We start from the raw sequence: 16,828 nt of genomic DNA, 5'->3' as shown, positions 1-16,828 counted from the left end.
TATGGCCTCTGTGGGTGGAGAAAGGGGCATTTTTTGTATAAAAAAAAAGAATTGGAATATAAAATTTAGGCCAAGGACCAAGCACTGGGACCTATGAGGTCATTCAGTGTTGAAAATAATGTTGAAACAATTGTTAGGAGAGGGTGAAAAGTAAGACGGAAGGAAGAGAATATGATCAGGGATACAATAAAATATCTGGAAGAAGTTGCCTCTCAGAAGGGGTGAAGATTAGCAAATCATACAGGTATCACAACAAACAGATGCACTTTGAATATGCCCAGGCCGAGACCAGTGTGAATGACTTCATAAGCAATTGGGGTGCTCTTGCTAAACCCAAAACCAGTGTGAATGACTTCATAAGCAACTGGGGTGCTCTTGCTAAACCTAAGTAAACGGATTAGCAGAAGCAGCAGAGAAATTCCCTTGAAACCCAATGGAATGGGATGTGAAAGTGTGCATCTCGAAAGTTGATTGAGATCACAAAGTCTCCCTCTCTGACGGAATCTAACACCAAACAAGCTGCCTCCATACTGAACCAATCTAATGAATATAGCAGTTCAGTATTGAGAGGTCTATGACTGGCCTTCATCCTCCTCTTGCCTTCTTCACTTGCAAAAGACAATTGTAAAACTCTAGATACTGGTGAAGAGCCATTTCAATTGCCTCCCACCACAGCCCCTTCTGCAACATAGTCTCATCTGCCCACACAGCATGAAACTTTTCCTAATTTGCCACAGAAGTCAGTAAAAAGCTACCATCCATCAACAGAGGATAACAACAATAATTCTTCATAATGGGGGTATCACAGCACAATGCCAAAAGTCAAGCCATGACATAGTGTGAACTATGGCCATAATAACGGACTCTAAATTGTCTGCTTCTATTGTATATGACTGAAGGAGAATCCCACTGACAAATTCTCTCGAGGAGAATCCCACTGACAAATTCTCTCAGGAGGTGCATTATCCATCAGGTGGCAGAAAGCTGTGTAAAGATGAAAGAGAGTATCATCCGAACCTTCTGGATAGTATAATTTCTTCTGTCTGGTGAGCAGAGGAGAGAGTAGTTTGCCCAATCTGCTGGCTGCAAGGGAACTACTCAGCCCACAGATCAGGGAGTTCACTACAGCCTAAACACCACAGGAAAGCTCTGACCACAACAATCTTACTAAAGGTCTCATCTCAGGAGCAGAACCAACGATCCTCTCTGGGGATGGGCAGACGAGCGTGCCTGGATAAGAGCTGTAAATCTTGCATTTTCCTCATATCTACACATATTTTCCTCTCTTCTGCATAACTTCTCTTGTGCTCTTCTATCTTCACATCTTCTTTCTTCTCTTCTTTCTTCATCTTCACTTCTTTGTTCTCTTCTTCCTTCATACTCACGTCATCTTTTCTCTTCTTCATATCGGCGAGATTCCTCTAAAAACTTGATAAGCTGAAGGAAATCTGTTCCAGTCGGTTGGGTGGAGGGGAGGGGCTGGTAGTGAGAGCGAAGGAGTGGTGGATAGGGGGAAGAGGGCAGTGACGCCCTGGCAAACTCTTCTCCCAAGGTGTTCCCACTGTGGGCATAAGCTCCCACACTACTGGCTTCTGGCATCCCCTGGTCTGCTGTCTCTTCTGGCTGACCTAGAAAGTCTTCTAGCCCATCCATTACGTGTAATATTATGTGCAATAAATGACACATATTAAAATAACAAAAAGATTCTTTTTAAAAAGTTTAAATAATAAGTTACTGGATCAACGAGTAAGTGTGTGCATTACGTATGTGCGTGTCTGCTCTGCTGAGGCTCAGCGGTCAGTTAGTTACCTGGAAATAACTGAAGGGACTGAATGTAAGGCTATGCACTCTCACTTGGGCCAGCAGCAAGGTTTTGTATGTAACAATCCTAGATGAAACACACAAAAGCATAAAATGGACACAAGAACGACACAACACTTTGCACACTTCGCTCACAAACCACTGATCATTGTAACTTAAGGCACAATAAATCCACAATAAAAATCTGGGTGGAGGCGGGAAACAGCACAAACAACAGCGTCGCTGATTAATGGCGCTGGAAGCCATGCACTTGCAGAAAATCCTCTTGAATAAAACCTTCACTGACACTTCAGTTCACTGTGCCACGTGTGTGTTCGGTGTGTTATCCTTATCACTAAAGGTTTGGGATGAAGGAAACACCAAAATATCAAAAGTAGTGGAGTTAGCAAATGCACAGAGGTACAAATTATGTGCTTACAACAGAAACAGAGCGGTCCCATATTGGCAAAACATTACTGCCAGACAGGGTGTGTGTGTGTGTGTGTTGTGTTTGGTTATTACATATCGTATAATATACATATGTGAATAACATACACTTATTACATTAGGGAGGTATATAAATGGACGTGAAACATAAAAGAACGTAATACATATATATAAGGGTTCATATACCGTACTGTCTCTTTCATGTACCTAGATATTCCATTACCCTTAGGGTATCTATCTCCTTTTCCATAGTGTACACATCACAATTCTGTGAAGATGATGGATGGTTCTCTCCACAATGTATACACTTTGCTTCTTTATGACATACACCATGTTCCAGTTCATTACACTTGTCACGTGGCAGGCTTGCCCTGTAGCTTCTGCCTTCCAGACCCCACCACATATATGACCATATTCTTGACAATAACAGCATCTTGGTCTTGGGATATATTGTTTAACCTTGAAATGTAACAATGCTGCTTTTAATACATTTGGTAAGTGGGTTGAATTAAATGTAATGATTAAATTTGGCAATGAAACTAAGGCTCCATTGACATTCTTCTTCATCCTTTCAATTCTAATCACACAATCTTTTAATTCTTCTAAAAGTTTCTCTTCCAAGTACATCATCAGTTGGGTGCATATATCATTCCCTAGGAGTGATGCCAAAAAGCATATACTGAGCAGTCCACTTACTCCTCCGAGATGTGACAATGCTTTTAATTTTTCATTTTCTTTGGCTTAGCCAATTCTACTGTTAGTCTTCCTCGACCTTCAGATGAAATCTTAGGCTCTTGGCCACAACACTTTATAATGTCTCTGTACATGTCAAAAATATCACAACTAGAATCTTCCAGATTAAAGGTCAAATACTTATTTACTTATCATAAGAGGTTTCAAATATCCCTGGTCCTTTTTCACATACATTTCTAACCAATTTCCTTTTGCTTTGTGCTGGAGCATAGGTTTCCTACCCTTTTCCAAACGCAAGCTGTCAGAGGAGGGTGCAGCGGTTGTCATCTGTGCCAAAATGGTATCATAAGAGGGTCCAGGGTTACTTGATTATTTATTCTTACTATTCATAAAGATTAAATATAAAAAAATAAAAAATAAATAAATAAAGCCTTAAAAAGATATCATAGAGTTTATTCTTCCACCAATAGCAAAAGTGAGAGCTGACTCCCAAATGACACCCCCTACCCTACCCAAAAAAGGATGACACAACACAATTAGAGTGGCCCAAGTGTAAGCCAAACCCGCTTGTTGGGACTAAAAGTATTACATGAATACAATCATCCCCACCCTAACCATATTATGGGCAAACCGGATAGAATGCTGAGAGTCCTATCCCCAGAACCAGACCACCTCTGGAATCCATGGCCCAGCTCTGCAGAACAGCTCCACCCTTGGTCTGTCGATCTGATATCTCTCAAGTCCAAACATTATCAGGTAGTTAATGATCCTACCACAGTTTCCACTATTTACCTTCAGATATAAACCCAGTCCCAGCTATGATACCTTTTCCTGTTTATCAGCTCCAATACACTTTACCAAAAGTAGAAGATTCTGCAAATTTAACCCAAATTAGTATGTAAAAATAAAAAGGGCTCTTGGACTCAATCTAGGAACAAATTCTAGGGCTCGAGAGCACCCTCACCTTGTCAAGAAGGTGGTCAAACATCGAGGGAGAGGAATTAACAACTTACTTTTCGTCACCATTATCACCATACTCAGCCTCTTCAACATCCATACCATCCTCCTCTTCAGCTTCATCATCAAGATAAGCATTCTTCTTCTTTTTCTTATCCTTGATAATTATATCATTTTCTTCCGGCTCTGACTCTGTTTCATATTCAGTCTCACTTTCATCAGTCAATTCTTCTTCGTCAGGAAGTGTTCCATCATCATGATAATCTGACAAGCAAAATGGAAATTTTAAGTTTTCTTAATTACCCATAACAATAAAGGCAGCACTTCTACTTGATTTACGCATTAGTACCATTTTCCCTCAAAATGTACTTTATGTACTCTGTTGATGGAGATTTTTTTAAAGAACTAAATAAAAAGGAATTACAGGAAATCAAAATTAGCCAAAAATTTTGCTAAAATTTAGCAGGTATGCGTATGCAAAAAATGTCAAATTTTTTAACATTTTAATTTTAGTACCCCATTGCCTCAAATCAAAGATTAGTCTTCTCTATGTACTCTGATGATGGAGATTTAGTCAAAAAATGAGATAAAAAGGAACTGGAGGAAATGCAATTTATAAAAAAAAATTGTTGAAATTCCACAGGTCAGCGTATGAAAAAAATGTCAAATTTTTCAACTTTTCAATTTTAGTTCTCTATGGCCCCATATTAAAAGATTAGTCTCCTGTATGTACTCAGATAATGGAGATTTAATCATATAATGAAATAAAAAGGAAATGGAGGAATAAAATTTATTAAAAAAAATTCTGGGCAAATTACGTAGGACTGCGTATGCAAAAAATGTAAAATTTTTCAACCTTTCAATTTTAGTTCTCTATGGCCCAAAATGAAAGATCAGTCTTCTTTATATATTCCAATAATGGAAATTTAGTCATAGAATTAGATGAAGTAAAATTAGCCAAAAATTTTGCAAAAATTCAGCAGGTCCACAATGTTCACATTTTTTAATGTTTCAATTTGAGTTCTCTAGAGCCCCAGGTTAAAGATTAGTCTTCTCTATGTACTCTGATGATCGAGATTTAGTCATAAAATGAAATAAAAAGGAATTGCAGGAAATCAAAATTATCAAAAAAATTTTTTAAAATTCAGCAGGTCCGCGTATGCAAAAAAATACCTCAAATTTTTCAACATTTCAATTTTAGTTCTTTGTGGCCCAAAATTAAAGATTACCCTTCTTTGTGTACTCTGAATGAAATTGGAGAAAATCAAAATGAGCCAAAAATTTTGCAAAAATCCAGGTCTGTATATGCAAAAAATGTCAAATTTTTAACTTTCCAATTTTATTTCTCTATGGCCCCAAATTAAAGAGTAGTCTTTTTTGTGTACTCTGATAATGGACATTTAGTCAGAGTGAAATAAAAATGATTAGTAGATAAAAATTAGCATAAAATTCTGTATAAATTCCACAGGTCCGCATATGTAAAACATGTCAAGTTTTTCAACTTTTCAATTTTAGTTATCTATGGCCCCAAATCAAAGATTAGTCTTCTTTATGTATTCTGATGATGGAGATTTAGTCATAGAATAAAATAAAAAGGAATTGGAGGAAATCAAATTTAGGAAAAAATTATGTAAAAATTCCGCAGGCCCGCGTATGCAAAAAATGTCAAATTTTTAAGTGTTTCAATTTCAGTTCTCTATCGCCCTAAATTAAAGATTAGTCTTCTTTATGTACTCTGATGATGGAGATTTAGTCATAAAATGAAATAAAAAGGAACTGAAGGAAATAAAAATCATAAAAAAATTCTGTACAAATTAGGCAAAAAAATGTCAAATTTTTCAATATTACAATTTTAGTTCTTTATGGGGCCAAATTGAAGATTCGTCTTCTTTTTATACTCTAATGATGGAGTTTTGGTCACAGAATGAAATAAAAAGGAGTTGGGGAAATAAAATTTATAGGCAAATTCTGTAGAAATTTTGCAGTTCCGAGTACACAAATATAAAATTTTTTAACATATCAATTTTAGTTCTCTATGGCCCCAAATTAAAAAGTAGTCTTCATTATGTGCTCTGATGATGGAGATCTAGTCATAGAATGAAATAAAAAGGAATTGGAGGAAATAAAATTTATAAAAAAAAATTCTGTAGAACTTCAGGAGGTCCACATATGCAAAAAAAAATATAAAATTTTTATGTGTTTCAATTTTAGTTCTTCTTTTTGTGTTCTAAAGAGCTAATTCTTGTTTGTTATTCAATTTCTCTTTGTACTCAATTATCAAAAGTCACTCTGCATGAAGCGCCAGAATTACCTGATATTAGTAATTACTATACCATGTATGTATAGAGTATACTTTATAGTGAATTTTCGCGTAAGTTTGGCATGGTCTCTAAAAATGCTAATAAATGCTTATTTCTAAAGTTTAAACACTAAATATGACCCTAATCATGCTCCCAAATTATTTAGTTAACTTTGAAATGAAATTAAAGTTACTGTAATTTCATTTAAAAGTTAGCTTAATACATTATCCTTAAAAAGAGAAATGAATGGTTGACATAAAAACAGATTTGGATGAGAATTTCTCTCTCTCTCCTTCCAACCGATCTATTTTTAGAATCGTCTCAACCTCTTTTTAACAACTTTATTCTGCGTCTTTTCTCCTTGTTCTGAAATGCTTTTTCATGAACAAACAGTGTTGTATATTTTGACTAATACAATTCTTAATTATTATGTCTGTGTTTTAAAACTTATTTGCAGCACTAGCGTATTTACACTTCGTAGACGATATAGGTCAAATTAGATCAATTTAAACCATCTACTGTACAGGTAAAGATGTAGAGAGAATTAATAAGTTGTAAAAATGTGTGATCGCTAACTATGAACGAGAGAGAGAGAGAGAGAGAGAGATAAGGGTTGTCCTTACTTAAGAGAGTGAAATTATTTATCAATTACTACGGAGACTGAGAGAATAACACACGAGAGAGAGAGAGAGAGAGAGAGAGAGAGAGAGAGAGAGAGAGAGAGAGAGAGAGAGAGAGAGTTATTATTACGTTAGATATCAAAAGATGGAAATTCAGTATTAAAATATTAAATGAAATTAAAGTTACTATAATTTCATTTAAAAGTTAGCTTTATACATAACCCTTAAAAAAAGAAATGGTGTGACTCTCTCCCCCCTTCCATCGATCTATTTTTAGAAGTCTCCTCAACCTCGTTTTAAAAAACTTCTTTATTCTGTCACTTTCTCTTTGTTCTGAAATGCTCTATGTCTCTGTGTTCTAGAACGGCACAATTACAGTTTGTAAACAGTACAGGTAAAATTAGATCAATTCAAAGTTATCTACTGTACAGTTAAAGACATACAGAGATACACTGCTGTAATACATGAGGTTGGCTGACTTCAATGAGAGTTGAGAGAGAGAGACTTCGAAGAGAGAGAGAGAGAGAGAGAGAGAGAGAGAGAGAGAGATAACAGTTGTCCTTACTTAAGAGTGAAATTTTTTATGAATTATTATAAACACACACACACATACACACACACACACAGAATCACAAGAAAAATTTGACCACCGATTAGCAACACTCCCCTCCTTGTCATGTTAAGTGACATGTCTGAGAGCTTTTGCCTTCACCTCCTTCTTACAAAAGATGAGGGAAGAATTTGTTTGTTCAAGGTAATACGAATTTTGTAATTACAGTTTTATTATTATTATCATTATTATTATTATTTTATTATTTGAAAATTAGTACTTATTATTAGGTAAAAAGTTTATTTATCATACAAATAAACATACCTGTATACATGTACCATAAAAATTCATCTCACTAAAAGCGAGAGAGAAATTATTACTTTTAATAATATTTAATGTTATTTAATTTACACATAAAAGCTTGAAAACTTATAAATTACACAAAAGAATTAAACAAACACTTTTGCTGGGTTTCTCAGTGTTCGCAAATGTTCGCGTGTCTGTGAAAAACTCATGTATGACCATTAGTTGGGTTCCAATGAAAAATTTGTGTATCTGTAAATTCATGCAACTCGAATCGCGCAAGTTTGAGGTATTACTGTACATGGTACTGAATACCTTAGTTTAGACTAGGCTTTATTCAAGATATGTTTTTCCAACAAATCCCTATCGTAAGTAGGATAATACCTGTATAAGCATTTTTAGCTTTTTCGTGTGTCTGAACTATCAAAATAGGCAGTTCTAAGTGTTTTTAGAAGGGTTCTAAGTGCTTTTAGAAGGGTTCTAAGTATTTGCGGGTTTTAGCCATTCGCGGGGGTGTGTGGTACGCATCCCCCGTGAATACGGTGGGTTTACTGTATTGCGTACCTCCATGTAGTGTTATATGCATTTTCAATGTCAAAAAAGACAGCTATAGTGATTTCTTTTCGTTCAAATCATCTTTGTATGTGGTTTTCATGTTAGACAGAGAATCCAGTGTAGATCTCCTATTACACTACTTATTTCTTTTGGATCAAGTATTCTTTTCCCAACTTTTGATATGGCACGTCTAGGTGGTTTAACATGGGTACCATTTATTTTCCTGAATTTTTCCCATATTTTCTGTATGGGAGTTTTATTAGAGAGATCTGATACATATTTCCTCCATGAAATTATTCCTCCTTGAATTACTTTTTTTTTTAATTTTGTGGATATTTTGTCATACAGAGGTTTAAATGTATCAATTTCTAATAACAGTATAGTTAGTTTTAAAAATTTTCTTCTAATCTTGGTAATGTTTTATTTATTTTACTGAACTATTTAAATTATCTAATTGTCTTCCAATCTGGTGTTTTATTTTTATCAATTCTATTAGTTTTTCAGACCACCATGGGACTTGGCGAGGACACTTGGTGGAGAAGGCTCTGATGACATCACTGAGGATGAAGTCGGCACCCTCAATGATGCCCACTCTGACTCACTGATGGACCAGGATTTGGAAGAGCCAACGAAGTCTGCCAGCGAGGAAGAAGAAATGCCAGGTTCAGGGGACAAGGAGGAGGATGAGGGCCTGTCTTTGGAACATCTGTCCCGAATTATGAGGGCAGCCAGGGAGCTGCAAGAGATGACTGGGGCATTTGATCCTTATATGGAACACTCCATAAAGTTTTCAAAATGCCCTTGATGCATGCATGGGGCCCTATAATAACCTCCTTGTCAGCATGAAGAAACAGCAACAGTAGCTGCCTATCACCATGTTCCTCGAGCCCAAGAAGAAGGACCCTCCAAAGACTCCCGAAGACCTTGGAGAAGTGTAATTGGTGGACGGAGTGCCTCGAGAAGGGGAAGAGGCGCCCCCAGAGAAGATGTAACTCTGCTTTGCTGGGCAGTCATATCTTCATTGTCATTCATGAGGCTGCACAGTTAATTCATCATCATCTTCAATCAACATTCATCACTGTTGAGTACCCATGTGATTTAGGTAATCTTCAACTTCTCATTATTTTGTGTATTTTTTTCAATGCATATTTAAATATTTAGGTACAGTACTTAATTGTTCCCTGTACTTAAGGGGGTTAGCCGGTTTCCCACTTTTTTAATGACAGGTTGTTAATATATAGGAGGTCTGTTCAAGGACATTATGTGGAACTTCTGGGGACAAAAATTTTTGGTCAATGACCTTAGGTTTTGTGACGCCAGAGCGTTTTTCGGCCAAAAATGGCCATTTTCAAAATGCATCTTCTCCTTTGCTTTTAGTTTTTAAGGGATGGGATTTGAACCATGTATAAAACACATATGGACCTTCAATAAACGGCCAGGGATTCTTGATTTTTCAATTCTTCTTCGATATGATTTTTTTTTTTTTTTTGAAATTTTCACGGAAAAATTACAGAAAAAAATTACCAAAAATCAGCAACTCAAAATATTAAAAATCCCCGGAACTTTATTAATCTATCATGTTTCCCCATGTTATATATAAAATTTCATTTAGATTGGTCCAATACTAAGGGAGGAGATGCATTTTAAAGGTGAAAACTTATGTTTTGAGAGGCGGGCCTTTAAAGTTTTAGTTACATAAAAATGTAAAAGACTGTGTTACAATTAATTTTATGGTTTTAATTTTTTATTTTTGGGTATTAATTAATGCAAAATGATTATAAGAATATTAATTGATTATTTATGTGCCTAAGACACATTATTATAAATTTTAGGCACCTGGTCTGATCTTGTTGCAGGGTATTACTCTAGGGTATTATAGTAGCTTCATATTCTTGAGTTTTCTTGTGTATTTTCTTTCTTTCTGGGAATTTCGTCTTTCTGGCACTCAATCTTTTTCTTTCTTTATCTTAAAGTTCCAGGCTTCGTTGAAGAGCCGAAGATATGCCAAATTCTTGGAACAGTGTTGCTTTTCTGTATCCAAAGTTATGGTCAAGCACAGTTGTTTGTGCTATAAACTTTACTCTTTGTGTTCCAGCAAACTTAGTCTTGTGTGCTCTGTTCCAAATTTTGGAATGAAGGTTTCATTTGTGTTTTGTGTAAGACCGCGAACACAGCGTTCAAGCAAATCTTTCTCAGACAGTGCTTCATACACTGCCTTTATTTTGCTTTCACTCTCAGCATCTAAATTGATAACTGTTGAAGATCTCTTGAACTCTATTTTCTCTCTTTCTTCACCCATTGCTATGCTGCGCTGAAAGTAGCACCAAGAATCTTCCCCTTTTGGACAAAGACCATGACGTTGATTTTCTTTGGAACTAAATATATGGTGAAATGCCATTATATCCTTCATGTCAATCCATGATTTACCAATATTACGGTGGATTGCCCTGCCGTAATAAGTTGTCATTATGCTAATATTTGTATCCGACAATTTATTCTTTCCACTTAGAGCACTAAATTTTCTTCTTTTTCCAGTTCTTGTTACTCTCTCTTCTTTTTCATCTTCTCTTAGTCTCTTCATTCTGTTGGTTATTCTTTTCTTTACATGGTTGATGCATTCTAGTTTCGCAACTTTTAAATTTTCATACGGTCCATTTCCACCATTCATCACTAAAACACTATTATAAGCGCTGGAATCTCCGTCTCCAACAAAGGTGGCATAGCGGAATCCCAAATCTTGTGACCTTGAAAACATCCTTATGGCTCCTTCTGTTTCCATCCCTCCTGATGCACCTTCATAGTTCATATTACAATCTTCATCATGAAGGGTTCTCCACACGTTGGAATCTTCTTCTGTTATTTTCTTTTCTTCCAGTTCAGTCGTTTTAGCGGCACATGCTTTACAAACTTTGTTCATCGCTTCAAAGTCTATCACAGATCCTGTGCACACTTCTATTATGACTCCCATACCTACATTAGAAACATGGCCTCTTTTCATCCATGTCCTATCGTAGGATACGTCAACATTGAGTATTCCATTTTCATCAGGCACAATTCCCATATATTTCCTGTAGTATGTTCTTATATTTTCAAAGATCTGCTCTTGTTTCATCTGAAAATATGTTTCCATTTTATCATAAAGATATCTAAGATGGCGTGAATACTTGTTATTTCCCACTGGTTTTATACCAAGGGTTCCTTGTAATCTCTTCAATCCCACAAATCCATAATCTTCCAACAAAGAATGATAGATTAGTGCCACATTGGTTTTGTAAATTGGAGCCTCCTTCCTTCTGTAGAAATCGGTGGGCATTTTGCGGGTTTTGAATTAATTTTCCCTCTGCATTTAGGACATATCTTTTTTATTAGTGTCTCGAATCCATCCTTTGCCAAATGGATCCTGGGAATTACTTTACATTCACAATTAGGGATTTGTGATTCAAGTAATTCATCAAGTCTTGCTTCACTTATTATGATCATTTTATTTTCAGGATCGTCTATAATATCAGACTCCGAGCTACTGCTTTCTTCTTCTAAAATATCTTTGCCCTTTAGCAGTGACGAACAAATAGAGACGTTTAGGGGTGGATATGGTTGGTCTCTGGTCAGCAGAGATCGTAGCCTGCGCCATTTGCTGGGCGACAGCTCCCTCTCTCTCTCCATTGCCCCATTCTCCTCTAAGGCACTAATTTCTTGAATTCTTTCTTCTACTTCTCGCCTGGACTTATCCAACTGAATTTTCTGCATCTAGAAGCATGAAGTGAACTCTTGGACCTTTTAGGCATGGTGAAAAAACAAAAACACCGCAGAAAATACAGAGTTCAGTAAAGGCTAGCGAGCGTGAAAAACGTGACCTTCTAACTTGGAAGTTTCTAGGCAACTGTCACGGGACCACGAGCTGAGCCTCATGGCATGATGCGTGCTTTATCATGACTAGGAATAACTAAAAAGGTGCCAAGTACGATATTATTGACATTATACATTTCATTTCAAAGGAAGTTTTCGTAACATATATCACAAAAACTATAACAGACTAAATCATTTGTGCTACTGGTGTTTTATGGGTATATAGTTACTGTTACATTTGAGGCCATAACTAGAGAAATAAGGCAAATTTTAGCATAATACTTCGTGGACGCATTCTTGAACCCTATACGAAGCCAAAGAATTTGTTTTCAGCAAATCAAATTTTTTGAAGACTTTTTGGGTTTTTTAGGCAGCTGATCCCCTTAAGAAAGTACCAATGTTACCCCTATCTACTGTATACATTAAAAGAAAAAGGTAAGGCTTGAATTCTGTATGAAAGAAAATATGCATGCCTGAATATAGGGGTGACTTGATTAGTTTTCTCCTTGGTAAGAGTAACAGTTGTAGGAGTGCTCATGCATAGCTGTAAGCCATAAAGTATTTTTAAGGGTGATGTTCCTAGATGACTTTGAAATGATATTAATGTGTACAGGATGATAGTATAAGGTATATTTGGTGTTTGAACCATTACAATAAACAGTTATAAGCATTTTTAGAGGGGGGGGTGTCAAGTATTCACATATTTCAGCTATTCGCGGGTGGTTGTGGTCCCTAACCCATGCAAATTCCGGGGTCGACAGTAATACATATTAAAACAGTAAACTAATTCAAAATACACAAAGGCAAAAATGCTAATTAGAGCAACAGATGTCAAATTACTTCTGCCGATGAACACACATGATCTCTACCATTTTGGACGCAGTGCGGCAATAACACAATGATTGTACAAGCACTAAGACTGAAAAATGATCATTAAATCAATCAGGTATTATACAAATTACAATATGGTATGATAAAGACTCACCTTGCATCACCTGCTCATTATCTAAAAATTGCTTCTCTTTCACCTTCCTTAACCGCTCCTTCTCTCGTTTTTCCATAATTTTTGACTGCAAAGCCATTTTAAGTAATACCATTCGAGCACCAGGAACAGGGTCACCAAACTGAGGAGCAGACATCATGCAACAATTATATGAGCTCATCGAAAATGTTATTTTTTTAGTATAAAAGTACCTTGCCATCCTTTATAATTGGTCAATTTCATGCACAAGAATTGTCCTAGATGAATGGCCGTCTTAAAACCAGAAATAGCAGTCATCCAATTATACTTTGTATGCCTGGAAGGATCCCCATATTTCAGGAAGCTATGTCAGTCAGTCAACAGTATACTATATACCATCTAATTCATGAGCAGTGAGAAGGAAGAAGGAATAAAGAATTTTAGCCAAAGGCTAAGCACTGGGACCTCTGAGGTCATTCAGCACTCAAAGGGAAACAGAGTAGAAAGGTTTGAAAGGTGTAACAGGAGGTAAACCCCACAGTTGCACTATGAAACAATTGTTAGGAGAGGGTGGATAGCAACATGGATGAAAGAGATTATGAGTGGAGGTACAGTAAAAGGAATGATAGGGGTTTGCAACTAGGGGCCAAAGAGATGCTGCAAAGAACCTCAAGTAATGCTTACAGTGCACCGCATGGGGTGTACTGATGGCCCTACCCCCTATGGAGCACAAGCAGTTAGGAACTGGACAGCTGGCAGACAAACTTATCACAGGTATTGTAATGGTTTTGTGCTAAAAACTACACTTTTGACAAATTGATAGTTTCACAACAATCCCATAATTGTGGTTAGAATTGGCCCATACTGTAATTCAGGTGGGAAGGATTGAGTTGCTAAAAAACCCAAGCCCTTACATGTCTGACTGAGACCTGCGAGATCCACTCAAACGATTCTTGGGTTTCTTATTACTACCAGTTGTGTCAAAGACACATACACTAATATGCAATAGTAACTGGAGGTTTACATCTGAAATACTCTACAAAGTCCATCTTCTGCTTCAGATTTGTCCAGGGTTGAGAGACCCATATTGCCAGAGTACTCCTAAAAGTGACTACTGAAACAGATGACAGCACTACACCATTAACTCTATCAGATTTTACCCTTTTCAACATGTCTGTCCTGCATTTACTCAGCTTCTACCTAAGCTATGTCTGTTTTGTTTGAACAATCTGCTGAAATCAACCCTTTATAAGAAAAAGCTGGTTCTAATGCCATTTCACAGCTGAATAGTTATACTTGATTATAGTACATTCAGAAAATGGGAAAAAGTGCATGTAAAATTCAAGAACTACATTTGCTCTGAAAAGAACTACATTTTGCTATAAATCAATCTTGCTTGCACACATACATCAATCTTTTCTGTGCCATGAAGAAACAATGATATAGTACCTTCTCAGTCATATTTCATTCACTGCTGGTTATGAAAGTTCAATATTTCCTACTAAGTTTTTGCTAAGAAATAACTTTCTTTGCGGGACCAATGTAGTTTTTTCATACATGATATGAGAATAATTTTGCTGTCATTTCAAAGTTGAATAGAAAACCTTTATTGTAGCATAGTAAAAAATAAAAACAATAACAAGTTCAAATAAGATAAATTTCTGTAGTTTATTAAAAAAAATGTACAAAAATAGTCTTTTTAGGCCTCATGAAAAACTGCAATAAATTGCCTTTCAACACATTTCCCATTTTTTTTTTTCAGTTGGGACTTCAATGGACAGAGGTACCTCAAAGACTTACTGATCCATCACGAGGAGACCTTAAAGAAAGAAAAGCAAATGTCTTCTGTTCGAAAATGAACCTTTCTGTAAGTGCACAAATTCTCACAGCTGAGCCTTTTGAGTTCCATTTTCTGTCCATGGGATCAAGTTTGAAAGTTATTTCAGATGAACATTACTATTATTATTAAAGTAGTTTAACCAGACCACTGAGCTGACAATCAGCTCACATATTATTATTATTATTAAAAAGTTTAACCAGACCACTGAGCTGACTATCAGCTCTCATAGGGCTGGCCCGAAGGATTAGGATGAAAAGAAAAGTCTACGCTAGAAGCCTAGCACTGGGACCAAATTGGTCACTCGCTAATGATGAATGAACAAAATTGAAAATGAAATTAAAAGCTGTAAAAAGGCATATGTTTTCATACTGGAACACACTCACACAATAAATACATTTACACTCATGTTTCTATATATACTCACTAAACAGGTATATTTGATTGATTTTTTATATTTTATCAACTAACTCACAGCTTCTCATGAACATTAAAATGGGTACTACTGAAAATGTTGAAGATTCCGACAAAATTTCTTTTATTGGTCTATTTCCAAAATTTGATAATCACTGCAGGTTATATTTTGGACATTCACACAGTACATGCTCAACTGTTAACAACACATTGCAATCTGGGCATTTGGGAGGAGTGCCACATGGACTGTTCATTAAGTGTCCATGTGTCATCCGAGCATGGCCTATTCGAAGATGCGTCAGAATTACTTGGGTGTGTATCTCTCTCTGATATGACGAACTCCATTTTCCGACACTGGATTTTATGTTTTAATTTATTATTTTCAGGTTCTTCGTTCTATATATTTTGCCGTTTACTTACAATGACTGTTTTTATATATCTTGTATAGTCACTAATAGGGATGTCTACATTTGCTCGTCTCCCAGCCCGAGAAGAACCCTAAATGGGTTCAGAGGTCTGGTTAAACAAATCATTTATAACTAACTAAATTTGCTCTTGTCATGTGGACTGCTTCATTAGCTGCTTTATCAGCCTCATTTCCCTTAATCCCTACATGGGCAGGGATCCAACATATTTCAATATTTTTCCCTTATTAGATAATGTATGGAGTGAAAACTTTATATGTTGTACAATATTATTTTTCTGATTATAGCTTTGAACGGCCTCTATAGCACTTCTGGAGTTGCTATAAATCACAAAATTATTACATGACGCTTCTCTAATTATTTTTATGGCTGGTAGAGAGAACTGATACGTTTTGTCTGGGGATACTGCAGCATATCCCACTCCGTATTGTGACTTAGATCAGTCAGTGTATATTGCGTAATGTGGACCTTTTCAGATTATATGTTCTACTGCATGTTGTCTATGGTATTCTGGAGTATATGAACGACTTTTTGATAAATATTTCAAGTGTGTACAAATTTTCATTTCATTCATTGTCAAAGGAGGAGATAATTTTAATAATAAAGGTAATTGTATATTTATATTTAGTGACTCAAACAATCTTCTAGCTCTAATTGGGAAAGGAGGTGGATGATTGTTTATAAACACATCTCTTAATTCAAATAATTTTTTGGTTAGAGAATCATTTGTCTGAATTCTCAGAGTACTCTTCATTGTTACTAGCTCTCTCTGGAGAGATGAGGTAGTTCACCACATTCAACTTGTAAAGACGACGCTGGTGATGATAGAAAAGCTCCTGAACTTATTCTAAGAAGTTCATTATGAATTGGGTCTACCGTTTTCAGCGTTGCGTCTAATGCCGAGCCATATATTTCACTTCCATAATCAACAATAGGCAGTACTGTTGCTTTACACAGTAAAGTAAGGGTATGTCTATCGGCTACCCAAGTAGTGTTCGATAGTTTTTTAATTGATTTCAGGTATGTTATGTGGGCTTTCCAGTTCAAGTGAGTATCAAATGCTAAACCCAAAAATTTTGCTGTTTGGCCAATTGGTATGGAATGATTTCTGATAAAATTT

The 16,828-nt window shown here is 36.1% G+C and overlaps 1 protein-coding gene across 10 annotated transcripts in view; it reads right to left on the bottom strand.

Moving 5' to 3' along the window:
- The window catches only part of LOC136838612 (claspin-like), a 134,383-nt gene that overhangs the window by 66,579 nt on the left and 50,976 nt on the right, over positions 1-16,828 (bottom strand). For all 10 annotated transcript variants that reach the window (XM_067103865.1, XM_067103871.1, XM_067103863.1 and 7 more), the window contains exons 8-9: positions 13,057-13,195; positions 3,954-4,161 (exon numbers count right to left, since the gene is read on the bottom strand). In XM_067103865.1, the coding sequence (XP_066959966.1) occupies positions 3,954-4,161; positions 13,057-13,195 (347 nt within the window). The remainder of the gene's footprint in view (positions 1-3,953; positions 4,162-13,056; positions 13,196-16,828) is intronic.

Source organism: Macrobrachium rosenbergii, chromosome 5 (assembly GCF_040412425.1).
Source record: "Macrobrachium rosenbergii isolate ZJJX-2024 chromosome 5, ASM4041242v1, whole genome shotgun sequence".
Classification (NCBI taxonomy): Eukaryota; Metazoa; Arthropoda; class Malacostraca; order Decapoda; family Palaemonidae; genus Macrobrachium; species Macrobrachium rosenbergii.
Note: the sequence above shows the minus strand (reverse complement) of the source record. Positions and strands in the feature narration are given on the sequence as shown.